The sequence below is a fragment of the Triticum dicoccoides genome, chromosome 7A, assembly GCF_002162155.2.
Source record: "Triticum dicoccoides isolate Atlit2015 ecotype Zavitan chromosome 7A, WEW_v2.0, whole genome shotgun sequence".
Lineage (NCBI taxonomy): Eukaryota > Viridiplantae > Streptophyta > Magnoliopsida > Poales > Poaceae > Triticum > Triticum dicoccoides.
This window is the reverse complement of record NC_041392.1, coordinates 539,050,251-539,070,640: the sequence shown is the minus strand read 5'-3', so window position 1 is coordinate 539,070,640 and position 20,390 is coordinate 539,050,251. Positions and strand designations below refer to the sequence as shown.

Here is a 20,390-nt window from a genome sequence, read left to right as displayed (position 1 = left end):
ATGGAACAAGATAGCAACTTGTTGGAAGTAACACATTTTGATGTGTGCAGTCGAATGAGTGCTGAGGCATGCAGTGAATATCATTATGTTCTTACTTCACAGATGATTCGAGTAAATGTTGAGTACATTTACTTGATGAAACACAAGTCTGAATTATTGAATGGTTCAAGTAATTTCAGAGTGAAGTAGCAGATCATTGTGACAAGAGGATAAAATGTCTATGATATGATCATAGAGATAAATATCTGAGTTACGAGTTTTGGCACACAATTAAGACATTGTGGAAATTGTTTCGCAATTAATACCGCCTGGAACACCATAATGTGATGGTGTGTCCGAACATCATAGTTGCACCCTATTGGATATGGTGCGTACCATGATGTCTCTTATCGAATTACCACTATCGTTCATGGGTTAGGCATTAGAGACAACCACATTCACTTTAAATAGGGCACTACGTAATTCCGATGAGATGACACCGTATGAATTATGGTTTAGAGAAACCTAAGTTGTCGTTTCTTAAAAGTTTGGGGCTGCGACGCTTATATGAAAAAGTTTCAGGTTGATAAGCTCGAACCCAAAGCGGATAAAATGCATCTTCATAGGAAACCCAAAACAGTTGGGTATACCTCCTAATTCAGATCCGAAAGCAATATGGATTGTTTCTAGAATCGGGTCCTTTCTCGAGGAAAAGTTTCTCTCGAAAGAATTGAGTGGGAGGATGGTGGAGACTTGATGAGGTTATTGAACCGTCTCTTCAACTAGTGTGTGACAGGGCACAAGGAGTTGTTCCTGTGGCACCTACACCAATTGAAGTGGAAGCTTATGATATTGATCATGAAACTTCGGATCAAGTCACTCCCAAACCTCGTAGGATGACAAGGATGCGTACTACTTCAGAGTGGTACGTAATCCTGTCTTGAAGGTCATGTTGCTAGACAACAATGAACCTACGAGCTATGGAGAAGCGATGGTGGGCCCGGATTCCGATAAATGGCTTGAGGCCATAAAATTCGAGAGAGGATCCATGTATGAAAACAAAGTGTAGACTTTGGCAGAACGGCTCGATGGTCGTAAGGCTAATGAGTACAGATGGATTTCAAAAGGAAGACAGACAATGATGGTAAATGTCACCATTAAGAAAGCTCGACTTGTCGTTAAGATCTTTTCCGACAAGTTCAAGGAGTTGACTACGATGAGATTTTCTCACTCGTAGCGATGCTAAGAGTCTGTTGGAATTATATTAGCGATTACTGCATTATTTATGAAATCTTGCAGATAGGATGTCAAAACATTGTTTCCTCGACGATTTTAATGGAAAGGTTGTATGTGATACAACCGGAAGGTTTTGTCAATCCCGAAAGATGCTAATAAGTATGCAAAGCTCCAGCAATCCTTCTAAGGAGTGGAGTGAGCATCTCGGAGTTGGAATGTATGCTTTGATGATGATCAAAAAATTTTGGGTTTGTACAAAGTTTATGAGAAACTTGTATTTCCAAAGAAGTGAGTGGGAGCACTATAGAATTTCTGATGAGTATATGTTGTTGACATATTGTTGATCAGAAATGACGTAGAATTTCTGGAAAGCATATAGGGTTATTTTGAAAGTGTTTTTCAATGGAAAGCCTGGATTAAGCTACTTGAACATTGAGCATCAAGATCTATAAGGATAGATCAAAATGCTTAATAATACTTTCAAATGAGCACATACCTTGACATGATCTTGAAGGTGTTCAAGATGGACCAGTCAAAGAAGGAGTTCTTGCCTGAGTTGTAAGGTACGAAGTTAAGACTTAAAGCTCAACCACGGCAGAATAGAGAGAAAGGACGAAGGTCGTCCCCTATGCTTAAGACGTAAGCTCTTCAGTATGCTATGTTGTGTACCGCACCTGAAGTGTGCCTTGCCATGAGTCAGTCAAGGGGTACAAGAGTGATCCAAGAATGGCTCACAGGACAGCGGTCAAAGTTATCCTTAGTAACTAGTGGACTAAGGAATTTTCTCGATTATGGAGGTGGTAAAAGAGTTCGTCGTAAAGGTTACGACGATGCAAGCTTGACACCTATCCGGATAGCTCTGAGTAGAGAGACCGGATACATATAATGGAGCAATAATTTAGAATAGCTCCAAGTAGAACAGTTGTTTGGAATAGCTCCAAATAGAGCGTGGTAGCTGCATCTAGGAGATGACATAGAGATTTGTAAAGCACACACGGATCTGAAAGGTTCAGACCCGTTGACTAAAAACCTCTCTCACAAGCAACATGATCAAACATAAAACTCATTGAGTGTTAATCACATAGTGATGTGAACTAGACTACTGACTCTAGTAAACTCTTGGGTATTAGTCACATGGCGATGTGACCTGTGAGTGTTAATCACATGGCGATGTGAACTAGATTATTGACTCTAGTGCAAGTGGGAGACTGTTGGAAATATGCCCTAGAGGCAATAATAAAAGTATTATTATTATATTTCCTTGTTCATGATAATTGTCTTTTATTCATGCTATAACTGTATTATCCGGAAATCGTAATACACGTGTGAATAGATAGACCACAATATGTCCCTAGTGAGCCTCTAGTTGACTAGCTCGTTGTGATCAACAGATAGTCATGGTTTCCTGGCTATGGACATTGGATGTCGTTGATAACGGGATCACATCATTAGGAGAATGATGTGATGGACAAGACCCAATCCTAAGACTAGCACAAAAGATCGTGTAGTTCATTTGCTAGAGCTTTGCCAATGTCAAGTATCTCTTCCTTCGACCATGAGAGCGTGTAACTCCTGGATACCGTAGGAGTGCTTTGGGTGTATCAAACGTCACAACGTAACTGGGTGACTATAAAGGTGCACTACAGGTATCTCCGAAAGTATCTATTGTTTTATGCGGATCGAGACTGGGATTTGTCACTCCGTGTAAACGGAGAGGTATCTCTGGGCCCACTCGGTAGGACATCATCATATGCGCAATGTGACCAAGGAGTTGATCACGGGATGATGTGTTACGGAACGAGTAAAGTGACTTGCCGGACGAGATTGAACAAGGTATTGGATACCGACGATCGAATCTCGGGCAAGTAACATACCAATAGACAAAGGGAATTGAATACGGGATTGATTAAGTCCTTGACATCGTGGTTCATCCGATGAGATCATCGTGGAACATGTGGGAGCCATCATGGGTATCCAGATCCCGCTGTTGGTTATTGACCGGAGAACGTCTCGGTCATGTCTACATGTCTCCCGAACCCGTAGGGTCTACACACTTAAGGTTCGATGACGCTAGGGTTATAAAGGAAGTTTGTATGTGGTTACCGAATGTTGTTCGGAGTCCCGGATGAGATCCCAGATGTCACGAGGAGTTCCGGAATGGTCCGGAGGTAAAGATTTATATATGGGAAGTCCTATTTTGGCCACCGGAAAATGTTCGGGATTTTTCGGTATTGTACCGGGAAGGTTCTAGAAGGTTCCGGAGTGGGGCCCACCTGCATGGGGGGACCCACATGGACGTGGGTAGTGGGGGCAAGGCCCCACACCCCTGGTCAAGACGCACCAAGATCCCCCCTTAGAAGGAATAAGATCATATCCCGAAGGGATAAGATCAAGATCCCTAAAAAGGGGGGATAACAATCGGTGGGGAAGGAAATAATGAGATTTCTTTCCTCCCACCTTGGCTAACGCCCCAATGGACTTGGAGGGCAAGAAACCAGCCCCTCCACCCCTATATATAGTGGGGAGGCGCATGGGAGCTATACACGAAGTTCTGGCACAGTCCTACCTCTCTTCCTACTCCTCCTCTCCCATGGTGCTTGGCGAAGCCCTGCTGGATTGCCACGCTCCTCCACCACCACCACGCCATTGTGCTGCTGTTGGATGGAGTATTCCTCAACCTCTCCCTCTCTCCTTGCTGGATCAAGGCGTGGGAGACGTCACCGGGCTGTACGTGTGTTGAACGCGGAGGTGCCGTCCGTTCGGCACTAGGATCATCGGTGATTTGAATCACGACGAGTACGACTCCATCAACCCCGTTCACTTGAACGCTTCCGCTTAGCGATCTACAAGGGTATGTAGATGCACTCTCTTTCTACTCGTTGCTGGTCTCTCCATAGATAGATCTTGGTGACACGTAGGAAAATTTTGAATTTCTGCTACGTTCCCCAACACGCCGTGCTCTAAAAAGATATAAGTGAAGCACTAGAGCAACTACCTAGCTCAAAATATATAAGCGAAGCACATAGAGTATTCTAATAAATTCACGATTAATGTGTGTCCGTCTCAAAAGGTGTGTACAGAAAGGATGATTGTGGAAAACTAAAAAGCAAAGACTCATATCATACAAGACGCTCCAAGCAAAACACATATCATGTGGTGAATAAAAATATAGCCTCAAGTAAATTTACCGATGGATTGAAGACAAAAGAGGGGATGCCATCCGGCGCATCCCCAAGCCTACATGCTTGGTTGTCCTTGAATATTACCTTGGGGTGCCTTGTGCATCCCCAATCTTAGGCTCTTACCACTCCTTATTCCGTTGTCCATCAAAACTTTACCTAATACTTGAAAACTTCACAACACAAAACTCAACAGAAAACTCGTAAGATCCGTTAGTATAATAAAATAAATCACCACTTTAGGTACTATTGTGAACTCATTCTAAATTTATATTGGTGTTACATCTACTATACTCCAACTTCTCCATGGTTCATACCCTCCGATACTACCCATAGATTCATCAAAATAAGCACATAACACATAGAAAACAGAATCTGTCAAAAACAGAACAGTCTGTAGTAATATGGAAATTTCGTATACTTATGTAACTCCAATTTTTTAAAAAAATTAGGACAATCTAGGCAATTTGTATATAAATTGTAGTGACCCGACCTCAAACGGTCAAGTCTCTGTGCTTCAGTGTCATCCCTGGATCGGTAATGCTGACACACACAGTACTCGAAGGATTTATAATAGAGTAGCAATCACACACTTATTACATCGAATATCTCAAAAGAGAACTTATTACAATAAATATGGCTTAAGGCCATCTAATACGATAACAACGGAAGGCTTGGAAGATAAAGTGAGTCCATCAACTCCAACGGCATAGCTGAGCTGCACGGAAACGACCTAACAAACCTTACTCCTCGTTTGAAAAGTCTGCAACATAATACGTTGCAGCCCGAAAACGGGTCAGCACATGGAATATGCTGGCAATATAACACGGTAGAGCAAGAACAGAATAATGCTATCACTATATGCATATTTGGCTGGTGGAAAGCTCTACGGTTAAAGTTTTGCGAAAAGCCAATTTTTCCCTACAACAAAGGAATATATTTTATTTAACTATCATGGTAGTTGAAACATCATTGAGAAGGTCCCTCCAACTCAATCCCAATTAAAAAGTAATTATCAACCCAACAATATTAATTTAGAGTGATGAGATACATATGATAATCCAAGTACTAGATACTCAAGATGTCCATAACCGGGGACACGGCTAACCATGATTAGTTTGTACACTCTGCAGAGGTTTTGCGCACTTTTACCCACAAGACTCAATCTCCTCCATTGGATTTCTCGCACTACATGGTGTTTGAGAAACGGATGACCGAGACACAGTCTTTCAGAAGCATTAACTCTCTACTCCGGATAGACTATACCACCTACAACCCACTACATCTGCTAGTCTACCTCTTCAAGAGCTTCACGCAACTTACTCAACTATGCTAGAGCCCATAATAGCTTGTGGCTGCACACGGAAGTTTCTAACATGAAATATCTCAGTTCCCTTTGAGCCTGGGTGGCGGACCCTAGGATTTATCACACGGGTACTCCGGGATATCCTAGGACAACACTGGATTCTCCAGGTGCCCGACAAGCAATCCACCCAGATGTGTATTAAAGTTGCCACCTTAAATTGAACCATTAATTAACAATCTCACATCTGTCATGCCTTCACTCAAACTCAATCCACGTCTACGAGCATAGCATAGCAATATAAGCAATACGTAGAAGTAACTCCCAAGGGTTTGATAATGAACAGGTGAATAGGTACTACCTCATCTACTTCCCAATCCCACATGTTATCAAGTCCTAACCATGCAATGTTTGAGGGTTGAAACTAATGCATAAAAACTGGGTGATAAAGGGATATGATCAAAGTGTTACTTCCCTTGCTGATGATCCATGAAACCTAGAGACTCGATGTAGCACGCTTCGCACTCCGGGTACTCTATCACAATCAAACAAGCATACAATAAGCAATCAAACAAGGGCACAGGTAAAACTCAAATAAGAGATCTAACCAGAAAGTTCAACTTAAGAACTCCGGTTTGCAAAAAGAATCAAATCAAACGGAGCAACGAAACTCAAACTGCGAAAGAAACCAGATCTGAATACTAATCTGGACTAAAGTCAAATTTTACTGTATCAAAATCTTGTTCAAGTTGGTTAAACGGAAAGAGGGTTTCGAGACGAAGCTCTAGGCGCTTGAATCGCCTGATTCCGATAAACGAGCGAAAAGTTATACTAAAGCGAAAATCAGATTAGAAATCGCGATCGAAAAAAATCGTGGAAAATCTGAGAAAAAGAAAAAACTGATGAACAGGCTAACGAACGAACGTTCGCTGTCTGTGGCTAAACGGTGAAAACCGTTCGTTAAAACGAACGTAAAAACGGACGTTCCCTAAACAACTAAACCGAAAATAAACCGAGATCTAATAAAAACGGATTTAGGATTTCGAAAAAAAAACGGTTTTCTCAGAAAACCGAGGCGGCTACCTCGGGTCCGGCGAGGTCCGGCGACGGCGGGTGGCTCCGGTGGTGCGGCGGCAGCGCGCGACAGGCGGCGCGGGGCGGCAGCGGCGGCGCGGCGACTAGGGTAAGGGTTCGGGGCGAGGCACGGCTGGGCTGGCTCAGGTGCGGCATATAAGAGGGTCGGCCCGAGATCTCCTGGCCGGGTACGGCCTGAAGTCGGTTTGACCTTTTTTATAAATAATTCCGACATGCAGAAAAAGAAAGAAAAGAAATACTAAACGGATTCCAAAAATTCCGAAATAAATTCTCCCCATCATATAAAAATAAGACGGACAAGGTGAACATTTATATGGGCCGAAAATGCAATTTTGGAAAACGCATATTTTTCCTAATTCAAATAAAATAGCAATAAATCTCCGAATAAAAATCCTATTTGATTTTAATATTAAATCTTTGATATTTCTCTATTTTGAGGAAGTCATTTTATTCTCTCTCTTTTATTTTTATTAAAGAAATAATCGAATAGAAAATAATTAAAATCAAATGATTCTCTTTCCAAAATTCGAGAAAACTCGAATATGAAAATAATGAAATCCCAAACTCTCTCCGTAGGTCCTTGAGTTGCGTAGAATTTCTAGGATCAAGCCAAATGCAATAAAATATGATATGCAAATGATGATCTAATGTATAACATTCCAAATTGAAAATTTAGGATGTTACATAAATCCTTTGTAAAAATTCAGATCAAAAGCACATTTCTGTGATTTTCTAAAATTCTGTCGATGAGCGCAAAAGTTTCTGTTTTTCAGCAAGATCAAATCAACTATCATCATAGACCATCCCAAAGGTCTTACTTGGCTCAAACACTAACTAAAACACTAAAACACAATCACTACAGATGTAATAATGTGTATTTACTGAAAACATAAGCAAAAACAAAAACACAAAATAAAAATTAGGTTACCTCCCAACAAGCGCTATTGTTTTATGCCCCTAACTAGCCATAATGAGTTTAATGGTGCTCACGTAAAAGATAAGAATTTAAACATAATGGGACCATCATGAAGCATATGAATAGCACATTTAAGTCTAACCCACTTCCTATGCATGGGGATTTTGCGAGCAAACAATTTATGGGAACAAGAATCAACTAGCATAGGAAGGCAAAACAAGCAATACTTCAAAACTTTCAACACATGGAGAGGAAACTTGATATTATTGCAACCCTACAAGCACATGTTCCTCTCTCATAATAGTTTGAGTAGCATCATGAATGAATTCAACAGTATAACTATCACATAAAGCATTCTTTTCATGATCCACAAGCATAGAAATTTTACTACTCTCCACATAAGCAAATTTATTCTCATTCATAATAGTGGGAGAAAACTCAACAAAATTACTATAATGAGATACTTGATTCACATAATCAATTTGAACATTAAAATCATGATGACAAATTTCATGGTTATCATCATTATTTATAACATACATGTCATCACAATAATCATCATAGATAGCAACTTTGTTCTCATAATCAATTGAAACCTCTTCCAAAATAGTGGATTCATCACTAAATAAAGTCATGACCTCTCCAAATCCACTTTTATAAATATTGTGAAAAGATTCAACATCCTCCAAAATAGTGGGATCATTAACTAGAGTTGACACTCTTTCAAACCCACTTTCATCAACATAATCATCATAAATAGGAGGCATGCTATCATCATCATAAATTTGCACATCAAAACTTTGGGGAATCAAAATATCATCTTCATCAAATATAGCATCCCCAAGCTTATGGCTTTGCATGTCATTAGCATCATGGGTATTAAAAGAATTCATACTAAGAACATTGCAATCATGCTCATCATTCAAAGATTTAGTGCCAAACATTTTATTGACTTCTTCTAACAATTGAGCACAAGTTTTCTTTCCATCATTTTCAAGAAAGACATTAAAAAGATGAAGCATATGAGGCAACCTCAATTCCATTTTTTGTAGTTTTATTTTATAAACCAAACTAGTGATAAAACAAGAAACTAAAAGATTCAATTGCAAGATCTAAAGATATACCTTCAATCACTCACCTCCCCGGCAACGGCGCCAAAAAAGAGCTTGATATCTACTACGCAACCTTTCTTCTTGTAGACTCGTGTTGGACCTCCAAACGCAGAGTTTTGTATGACAGTAGCAATTTTCCCTTAAGTGGATGACCTAAGGTTTATCAATCCATGGGAGGCATAGGCTGAAGATGGTATCTCTCAAACAACCCTACAAGCAAATACAAGAAATCTCTTGTGTCCCCAACACACCCAATACAATAGTAAAAGTGTAGTATGGATAGTAGATATAGGTTTTTGTAATCTGAAAATATAAAAACAGCAAGGTAACTAGTAACAAAAGTGAGCAAAACGGTATTGCAATGCTTGAGAACAAGGCCTAGGGTTCATACTTTCACTAGTGCAAAGTATCTCAACAATGATAACATAATTAAATCATATGGCAATCTCTCGGCGTGCGACAAAGAGTTACTCCAAGGTTCCTATCGCGGAGAACATAAGATGAAATTGCTTGTAGGGTACGAAACCACCTCAAAGTTATTCTTTCTGATCAATCTTTTGAGCTATTCCTATAAGTGACACAAACCGCCCTAGAGTTTGTCCTGAAATAACACCATATGATACACATCAATCAACCCTAATGTCACCTAGATACTCCAATGTCACCACAAATATCTGTGGGTCAATTATACGATATGCATCAAACAACTTCAGATCATAATATTCAATCAAACATAAAGAACCTCAAAGTGTGCCCCAAGATTTCTACCGGAGAAACAAGGATGAAAACGTGCATCAACTCCTATGCATAGATTACCCCAATGTCACATCGGGAATCCGCGAGTTGAGTGCCAAAACATACATAGAACACCCCATTCTCACCACTGGTATCCCACGCAAGACATACATCAAGTGTTCTCAAATCCATGAAAGTATTCAATCTGATAATAGTGAAACTTCAAAGGTAAAACTCACTTCATCACAAGAATATAGAGAGGAGAAACACCATATGATCCAACTATAGTAACAAAGCTCGTGGTACATCAAGATCGTGCCAAGTGAAGAACACGAGAGAGAGAGAGAGAGAGATCAAACACATAGCTACTAGTACATACCCTCAGCCCCGAGGGTGAACTACTCCCTCCTCATCATGGTAGCCGTCGAGATGATGGAGATGGCCTCCGGTGATGGTTCCCCCTCCGACAGGGTGCCGAAACGGGCTCCCGATTGTTTTTTGTGGCTACAGAGGCTTGCGACGGTGGAACTTCTGATCTAGGGTTCTTTTCGAAGGTTTGGGTATTTATAAGAATTTTTGGCATCGGTCTCACATCAAGGGGGTGCTTGAGGGGCCCATAAGCTTGGAGCGGGCCCCCAGGCTTGTGGCCTCCTCGGTCACCTCCTGGTCCAACTCCGGTGCTTCGGGGATCTCTTTTGGTCCATAAAAAATCATCGTAAATTTTCAACCCATTCCGAGAACTTTTATTTCTGCACAAAAAACAACATCACGGTAGTTCTGCTGAAAACAACATCAGTCCGGTTTAGTTCTAATAAAATCATACCAAAACCATATAAAATTGTTGCAAACATGGCATGAATACTTCATAAATTATAGATACGTTGGAGACGTATCAGCGCCCCCTAGGGCGCATCATTAGAACTTGTGGGGCCCACATCAAGCCTCTGTGGCCCATCTTCTATATGAAGCCATTTTCCCTAAAAAAAATAAAGAGACAACTTTCGGGAGGAAGCGCCACCATCTCGAGGTGGAACTTGGGCAGGAACACTTTTGTTCTCCGGTGGAGCGATTCTACCGGGGATACTTCCCTGCGGGAGGGGAAATAGAAGCCATCCTCATCACCAATGTTGCTCTCATCATGGGAGGACTCATCTCCATCAACATCTTCACCAACACAATCTCATCTCCAAACCCTAGTTCACCTCTTGTATTCAATATTTGTCTCAAATCTCAGATTGGTACATGTGGGTTGCTAGTAGTGTTGATTACATCTTGTAGTTGATGCTAGTTGGTTTATTTGGTGGAAGATCATATGTTCAGATTGTTAGTAATATATTATTCTCCTCTGATCATGAACATGAATATGATTTGAGTAGTTCTGTTTGTTCTCAAGGACATGGGAGAAGTCTCGTTATGAGTAATCATGTGAAGTTGGTTTTTGTTCAATGTTTTGATAATGTCTTATGTTATTTTTCCTCTAGTGGTATCGTGTGAACGTCGACTAAATGACACATTACCATGCTTGGGCCTAGGGGAAGGTATTGTAGAATTAATAAGTAGATGATGGTTTGCGAGAGTGACAGATGGTTAAACCCTAGTTTATGCGCTATTCTGTAAGGGGCTGATTTGGATCCGTATATTTCATGTTATGGTTAGATTTATCTTAATTCTTCTTTCGTAATTGCGAATTCTTGCGAGAGGGGCTAATCATAAGTAGATTGTTTATTCAAGTAAGAATAACACCTTAGCATCAGTCCACCCACATAACAATTTATCAAAGCAATGAATGTGAGTCAATGAATCGTGATTAAAATGACTAGACAGAATTACCATGTTTCCTCGAGCACCTTTCTACTTTTGTTACTTGTTACTTGCTACAAATTATCTTGGTATCAAATTATCTGTCACAACTACTTTACATCACTTGCAGAGAATACCTTGCTGAAAACCGCTTATTGATTCCTTCTGCTCCTCATTGGGTTCGGCACTCTTACTTATCGAAAGGACTACGATCGATCCCCTATACTTGTGGGTCATCAATGGGCGGCCCAACTAGCTCATCAACAAAAATTACATCATCAGATTACTCTGGTGGCATGCATAATAGCGCCCAAGTGCCTAGCCCCCACGGTGACCTAAAGTTTGGCATCATCCTTAATGAGCTTTAGAATGTAGAATGGTGGTGTCGATTTCTTTCGCAACACTCTGGCATTCCTCTCGTTTCAAATGACCCAACACCCAAGTGACAAGCATGGTGAGGATGGCCATGGCCTTACGAAGAGCTGTGTTGGGCCTTGACATGTTGGTCCACCATTTCTTGACAATATCCATTCGACCATTGATCCATCGGTAGGTTCGCCAAACCGAGTCAATCCTTCACTATCCTCCACACTCGCAACGTGAAACGACATTTCTAGAAAAGGTGGGGCTGTCTCGTTGGCTCTTGCATAGCATGCATAGCCCACAATTAGGCCATCCCTGCCTTTGCAATCGGTCCGCTGTCCAATGCCTATTTTGCAATGCTAGCCAGGCGAAGAACTTGACCAGGGGTGGGGGGCAAACCTTACAAACAGTCTTGTCCATGGTGGTCAACGTTGAGCCCATGAATTGTGCCTCATACGCGGACATCGCGGAGTACTCATATGGAGATGGAAGTGCTCTAAGCGGACCCAAAGGACCACAAACTCGATAATGTGGCCCAAAGTGATCTCCACGGAAGGGTTTATCTTGCTCGGCCAAGCATTGTCCCTCATGTCCTCATGCACAGTCCATCGCTGGTGCTTGCATGCCGCGAAGATGGGAGAAGCGACTCAATATTTGTGGTTGCAATGGCAAAAGGGATGGTAGAAGAGGCAGAGGCAGATGCAAATGAAGAACTTCTAGTGCTCAAGCATCTCAAACTAGAGCAATATTTGGTTTGGACAATTGTTAGCTTTCTTGGATGCAATGTGGTGATGCTGCTTTTGTTACATCATGTAATTAACTTGTTGTGATGATCTTTTTGTTATAGTCACTTAAGAGCAATGTTGTTGTCTGTATTGTTGAAGAGCACATGCACAACAAGTAATCTCTAGGAAACACGCATAATGATCATCTTCCGCAAAAGTGCTCAATTCATCTTCACACATTGTGACCCCAATGAACATAATAACGGTACACTGAGTTTTATTTCCCAACTAACACACACATAGCAAAGTGTGTCCATAGCCAACTACCTCATTTGATAAGCCTAACTAGCTGAACGACTAGAATACACACAAGCAACCTAACAGCATCGTCTAGCCTTTGCACTATCTGGCAAGTGCGTTCAACATCCAGTTAGAGTACTTCTCTTTCAATAAAGCTGTTGCGTTCTCCAACCGTCATTCCATGCCTCTAGTCACCTGCAACATTATCTAGCATGCACTGCTGCTTACCTCCTGCAAATGTGTGACTGCCCCCTGCTATCTCCTTAATTATTTCATGAACAGGTGTAGGATCAACTCCATTTGCGACCCGAAAAATCTCTGTAGAGATGTCCCATTTCCAGAAGTCACAGGCACTGCCGTGATTCTACTGAAGACAAATTTGCTAGCTTCAGAATCCCGGGCACAAAAACCTACAAGCCGAAATCTTTCAAGAATCTCCCCTCCGTTTTGCAGGTGTATGGACGGGGAGCGGCAACAAATAGAGGCCACTTACTCGAGAGAGGGAATAGGCAGCAAAATCTACCGAGTTTCAGAGGCGTGTTTCATCTCAACTGGCATAGGATTTGTTCGGAACTGATCGCAAATGGCTAATTCCGGTTCTTCCAAGGAGCATAAAAGGCGCATTTTACTCATGAAGTTAATTGTAAACACAGATGTTTTGTTCACTAGCGTTACTAACATCTAAAGTCACCAACAGACTCCGTAAGACAAGTAGCTTTTCAGTTTATGTCACGTATAATTTAGTTTTCAGAGGTAAGTAAATTGAAGACATGTGCACCGTTCCTGGCACTGATCGGTACAAAAACAAGCAACTCGATACATATAGTAAGTCTGACTCACACCAACTTTACCTGAGATACTTTAGACAAAGCAAACAAAAAAATAAAACAATTACGATAAAGCAGACAAATTAGTGGTCCAAAACCATACATTAAGCATCTGAACAACACAACGAATGGACTGGTATCGACATGACTTGTGCTACTGTCTCAAGCTCTACAAAGTGTGAACGCACGTCACAAAACTAGATAGCTCATCAAACAAAACAAGTGACCACTCCATGTAAGAATTCTAGGAGCAAATCAAAATCAACCCATATAAAATATGCTGACTAATGGAGCGCATGCCACTTAGCACAGTCGATTTCCGTTCTTGAAGGCGTCATCAATACTCAGAAGGCGTTATGACATCATCAATCTTGAGGATCATCTTGACCACCTGTGTTGCCAGCAAGATCTGTTGCTGCTTGCCGATCAGAGTCTCGAAAACATTCTGTTCTTTCATGTCGTTGGTACCAACATCATTGCAATCAATGCCACAGCGGGAATTGTTCTCCTAGAAATATGTTCAGAAATGAAATGTTACCCTCAATTCAGAAGGAATGCCATAACAATTACTCCCCCTGTAAACTAATACGTATAAGATCTTTTAGATCACTACTCCCTCCTTACCTGTTTATAAGGCTCAACTTAAAATCTTCAGATTTCCGTTTTATAAGGCTTGTTTTGAGAGTAGCTTGGTTAAAGCGCTAAGGTCTTTTCGATTTCTGCGTTGCATTTAATTCGCTGGTACCATTTTCAAAAGAAAAATAATCACAGAGCCAAGTCGTTGCTCCTTTCTTCCCTCAGCTGCATGCATGCAGCAATCTGGACATTAAAACGAGATAAAAAAAATGACCAGTGCATGTGCCATCGGGATGAGAGAGAGAGTGGGACGCATGAGGGCTTGGGGCGCTGTAGTTAATTACATTGGCAATTGAACATGCTGAGATTTAATACCAGTATGCTAATTGGGCACTTTTCACATAAGCTCAATTCATTTTAGCCAATAGACATTTATCTTGGTTGGTGGGATTTCAGATATGAGCCTTATAAACCGGTAAGGAGGGAGTATTAGTTTACAGAGGGAGTAGTAGATATGAGCTCAAAAACACTGGTGACTGGCAGTGGCATGCCTAGTGCTGGTTTCTGGAACCCTCACATCGTACACTACATAATATGACTTACATGATGGTACAACGTGTACAGCATCAAGCACAATCAATGCCAGGTGGGGAAGGACTAAGGACTATAAGGACTAAGCACAGGCACTAGCCAAAAGTAACTTCTGAAATAAATTCTATCACAACCCCAACAAAAACACAGGCGGCTAATTAGTAGGAGTATAACAGAACAAGGAGGATGTTTTAAAGTGAGAAGAACAGGCTGACAACCGACATTTTAAAGTGACTGTCAAAATCAACAGAGAAAACAAAATACCTTGACATGTTGGGATTTTACGACAGTGAGAGTATCAATAGGCGGCAAACCACTGTTTTCAGCTAAAGCTAGTGGAATGGCATCCAAAGCATCAGCAAATGCCCTGATTGCATACTGAAAATACAAAGAAGCACAATTAGAAGAAAACATATATGGATTTCTTTTGTAGTACCAGTTCCAAAACCACAATTACCTGCTCAACTCCAGGATGCCGATCTGCTGCAGCATCAACAGCAATTGAGCAAGATATTTCTGCTGAGCCACCACCATACACAATTGAGTTGTTGATGATCAGATTCCTTGCAACACATAGAGCATCATGAATACTTCGCTTGGTCTCCTCAATCATCATTTTGTTGCCTGTGCAATACCAGAATACCAATCAGAAGATACCCATATACATTATTAGCCTAAATATGACTGAAATGTATACTAACTAAGACTGGAAGACAGCAGTTAGGCTTGGTGTTTCTCAAATATTTTGAGGACTTCAATCTTATAATCCTAAAAAAGTAACAGCACACAGCTAAATAGTACAGATGACTTTAATGTTATGATATGACTGTATAACGATTCAATAAGAAATATGGACATTATCATGAACAACAGAGGTGCCTAGGTTATGTTCAGATTGTGACCAAAGTGTACCTTCCCAATTTGTCGGTCATCACAAAAGCATTGGCTTTTTGTTTGGATGGATACCAACTGTTTGGCATGCAAATGTTCATTTACCAACTCTAGTTCATTTTCTATCCAATTTGTTGGCAAGCAAAACCTCAACAAAATTTTTGGCTAGCCAACTTTTTTGACAGGGCAACTTTGGGCACAAACCAAACATGTCCTTACTAAAAGCCCCGGAACTACATAACCAGTGAGATCCAAACAGGCAAGGAGTTATATTCAATACCAGTGAGGTATTGAATATATAGCTCAATGATGTGGATTAGTTACCAACAGACTCCCAAATCACCCAGATCAACATTTGAGGGTCTATTGGACGACTTTGGATAGTTCATGGCATAAATTAGAAATTTTGTAGTTAACTGGTGTCATTTTATAAGCCGTCTTGAGGTATGGCAAGTACGATAAAATATAATCACGATTAAAAACATGTTAGCATTTCTTCAGTTGTAGTGAAAACAAGAATTATTTCTCATGTATTACAATTAACAGTTGGTACGATCTAATATGGAGTTGACATGCATTAAAATTTTCTTCTAAAACCATTGCTTTGAAAATTCAAAGTACGAATACTGCCAATTGATATAACAATATCCAGGCTATCCAGTATTAACTGTAAAGTGTGTCTCGAACAGATTCGTGGTTGGTGGGATAATGCTTCCATGGCCCAACAAATCACTGAGCATACATGTGTCAATATGAAGAAAAGAAAAAACATATACATCAGAACATACCACCACGGATGAAAATAGTTACAGCTTTGGAATTGGCACACTTCTCGATGTATAGCATCCGATCTTTTGTTGTTCCAAATGACTTCTCTCTGACTAATCCAGCCTATTTAAGCAGGACAAGCAAACAAACATAAATCTTATGCTTTACAAAGCAAATTAAGATGGCTACCAAGCATATGCAATTCAAAGTTCAAACAATACATCCTCTGCATTCTCTAATGTAACTGCTGTTCAGAAGTGCAAGGCATTCACATGGTGTTTTCAAGAAACTGACTAAACCACTAACTCGGCTACCAAGATAGCATGATGGTTGAATTTAGGGTTGGAAATAAACATTCAGCATATCAAGTAGTGGTGAATGGTCGCCCTCAGAAACCCACAGACGGTTACATTCACTCTCAGTTGAACCCTCACAAGATAGCATGCATATTACTTGTTTGAAGAAAGATATAGACAGATCAGGTTATACCTTCCCAAGCTTTTCGGTAGTCAACTCTTGGAACCTTGGAACAATCCTCCCTCCTGCACTCAGTTCTTAAATGTTACGTACTGCCATAAAATATAATTTAGAAACACATGAAGAGAGGTAGGTTACCTGTCGCAATGGCAATTAATTCTAATTCAACACCACCAACCCATCTGACAGCCGGCAGCTCCCTTTGCATTAGTAAGTGATTGGCTTCATCATCAAACCCCCATTGACAAATAACTAGGGTTGCACCAACATCCTATAAAATGCACATAGTTACGTGATTATGTTTTGAGCAAATCATACACTGAACATAAAAAACAGATTGATGTGCATACACTTCGTACAGCATAACATTAGTAACATAAATGTTAATAAGGGGAGGTAGAAAGTGTTTTTTGCAGCCTAAGGGTATTAACAATAATGTATCCTATATATATCTAAAAGAGCCATCCCCACTAACTTATTTATCTCAACATGCAAGCATGCCACACCACCATACAATTATAGACGGGATAAGGCCCACCTCAACATGCAACTGTGCATGGAATTATTTTTCATTCTATTATTCTACTTGTATTCATAAATATTTACAACTATACATAATCAAATACAATAAGTCTTACGTATTTTTAACTTTGGTTCACGTCTTATCAATCAAAATATTTATATTCCACACAATCCAATCTCATTAAAATTAATATATTGCAACCAATTCCCGCAACACGCGAGGTACCATCTAGTTATTGTAAAAGAGCACACATCACAAACCAAGAATACAAAAACAAGCTACTCCACAATATATAAACAGTTTGTCCTTTATAGGCTTTTACCTTGCATTTCTGAACCATGTCATCGAAGTATTTCTGCTCTTGCCCACGCAGTGTCTGGAATTTCTCTACAGTGTCAATGTCAACCTTATGCTTTGTCTTAGGCTTCGGGGGCTCAAATGGGCAGGTCAGAATGGCAATGTGAGCATCCTCAATTCTCTTTGGCATTTGGGGGTGGCTCATATCTTTGTCAACAATGATTCCTTGTACTAGCTCAGTATCCTCGAGCTTCCCACCAACCTTACCTTCCACCTTAATCAAGTCCAAATTTACATCCTTCCTTTCCAAATCAGCGACCGCAAGGACTGCTTTGACAGCAATCTCAGCTAGAGCCCTCTTACAACGGCTAACACTGTAGAATCAGAATAATTGGACAGATCAGAAAGGTTTGAAATAACCTATGTAAAATGTACCCATGCAGAAATACTCCATCCATTACACATTGCCACTATATCATCAGCCCACCATGCACACAGACCAACGCTAACACTAAGAAAGAGTTAGCAAAAAATGAGTACATCTAGTAAGGCAATAAAGCAAGGCTAGAGTTATTTGAAACAGATTTCACTTGAGGTCAAGGACAGTTATACTAAAACGGAAGGGATACTTCCAACTTATAAGGCTGTAACAAATAGTTTTTCTGCTATACCAGAATATTTCTTTCATGTAATGTCCATTTTAGAAGTAGAACTGCGGAATTGATATTATTGTACAAAATGAGCTCAAGAGACAACGGTACAAGACAGTAACATCTGCAATTAAAATGACACCAGAAATTCTCCCAAACTGTAGGCAAGTATACTGTCCATAAATTGGGTTCTCACAAAACAAAGGGAACTAAACTGTCAATATGTTCCCCCTGACAGCCTTCATGTTGTAGAAAAATGTGAAGCCTGATTCAAGCCAAAATAATACTCACTCCGTCCTGAATTAGTTATCTTAGATTTGTCTAGATACAGGTGTATCTAGACACGTTTTAGTGTTAGGTACATCCATATGCACACAAATCTAAGATAACTAATTTGGGACAGAGGTAATATCTTATAACTCGGTTCTAAAGCAGCTGACTGATTAAGCACAATATGTTATTACTCACATCTTTGAGGACAAAGTTGTCATGCAGGTCTGCACCAAAGGCTCTATGTCTGTAGCACTGAACTCATATTTCGTGGAGATGCTTTCAAGGTGATCAACAGCTATCCTCGACGCCATCTCATAACCTTCGGCGATCCTTATTGGGTGAATACCACGTTCCAGCAGCTTCTCAGCCTGCTCCAGGAGCGACCCAGCCAGGACCACAACCCCGGTGGTACCATCTCCAATGTCATAGTCTTGACTGCGGGACAACTCCACCATGAGCTTCGCAATCTGGTTGTCAACATCCATTAGCTCCAGGATCGTCGCCCCATCGTTTGCTGAAAATCCATTGGAAAGAAGGTCAGTAAACAAAACATGAGACAAATCAATTCAGTACGTGAGCACAATAAATGAAGTGCTAAAAACACAACCGGATCTCCAGATCCACATAGGATGGGGCACCTCGCCTCACTTCAGCATAACATTTGCAGGAGTAAAAGTAAGAGCACGCTCGTACCCACTAGATAGAGATAGCTACAGAAATGGCAACCTAGCATTTCCCCGATACACAGTATTCCAATCCGAGCAGAGACATAACGAAACCAACAAACTAGCCCTACAAATCGTACCATCTCCTTCCCCAAGCAACAACATAACAGCACGAAAGTAAGGGGCATCCCACAAAGCTAGATCTCGCCATCATAAGACTCGCTGTGACACCTAAGAGAAACCCTGATCCTCAACGCACAGCCATTGCCACCAACGTCGAAGATCCAATGGCAGGCGAAAACTTCCGGATCTCGTACCAGGCTAACCGGAAAGACCAGACCTAAAACCTAAAACCAGGAGAAAGCGAGAGGGAGCGGGTATTACTGATGGTGACGTCGCCGTCGGGGGACTGGAGCATCTTGTCCATGCCCTTGGGCCCGAGGGAGGTGCGGAGGATGCGCGCTACGGACTTGCCGGCGGCGATGTTGGCCTTCTGCGCGTCGAGCCCCTGCAGCCGCGACTTCTTCTCCTGCTCCCGGAGGATGATGAAGGGCCGCCCGTACTCGTCGAAGGCGAGCGCCATGGCCGCCGGAGCGCTGGCGCCGCTTCTCCCAGAAACCTCCGGAAGGGCGGATCGGACGAGGACTGGGAGGGGTGCTGTGGTGGGGGGAGAATGAGGCGGCGGTAGGTTTCTGGAGGGAGGACGCGCCGCGGGGGCGAGGGTTTGTGGTGCTTTCTTCTTCGTGCTTCCACTTGAGAACTTCTGGCGGCTTCAGGCAAAACCCTGGCTGTGGTTTGGGCCGGGATGAGCGCATGGGCCTGGCCAAGTTCCGTGGTGTCTAGGGTTTCTGGTAAGACCAAGTCCTGGCCATTTACGATACACCCAAAGGTTTTGAAAAGTCTAAACCTTCCTGAACCATTTTTATTGGAAAAACCTTCCAATCAACCAACTGATCTTCTGTTGTCTCAAAAAAAAGCCAATTGATCTTCTCGCCGCATCCGCCGCTCGCGCGGCCGTCAGATTGCGATCCACTGGTCCACTAGATCGTGGTTGCGCGTGCAGCTTGGGACCACTTACCGCTTGCCTCTAGCGATAACAGGCAACGATG

General features: G+C 41.4%; 1 protein-coding gene across 1 annotated transcript; it reads right to left on the bottom strand.

Moving 5' to 3' along the window:
- Positions 1-13,619: 13,619 nt before the first annotated feature.
- On the bottom strand, positions 13,620-20,039 carry LOC119331340 (T-complex protein 1 subunit epsilon). The gene is made up of 9 exons (XM_037604507.1): positions 19,666-20,039; positions 18,812-19,130; positions 17,719-18,067; positions 17,012-17,144; positions 16,886-16,938; positions 16,417-16,519; positions 15,195-15,361; positions 15,002-15,115; positions 13,620-14,078 (listed from the first exon to the last, which is right to left on the bottom strand). Exons 1-9 carry the CDS (start codon positions 19,862-19,864, stop codon positions 13,908-13,910), a joined length of 1,608 nt encoding a protein of 535 aa, XP_037460404.1. The 5' UTR covers positions 19,865-20,039; the 3' UTR covers positions 13,620-13,907.
- Positions 20,040-20,390: the final 351 nt, after the last annotated feature.

Bases quoted from the DNA above. Each gene is read 5' to 3' on its own strand.
- LOC119331340 (XM_037604507.1), bottom strand. From the start codon at position 19,864: ATGGCGCTCGCCTTCGACGAGTACGGGCGGCCCTTCATCATCCTCCGG. The intron at 18,068-18,811 runs GTGAGTAATAAC...CTGATTCTACAG, and splicing joins ACAACTTTGTCCTCAAAGAT to TGTTAGCCGTTGTAAGAGGG. The intron at 15,362-16,416 runs GTATGTTCTGAT...GGTATTGCACAG, and splicing joins AACTATTTTCATCCGTGGTG to GCAACAAAATGATGATTGAG.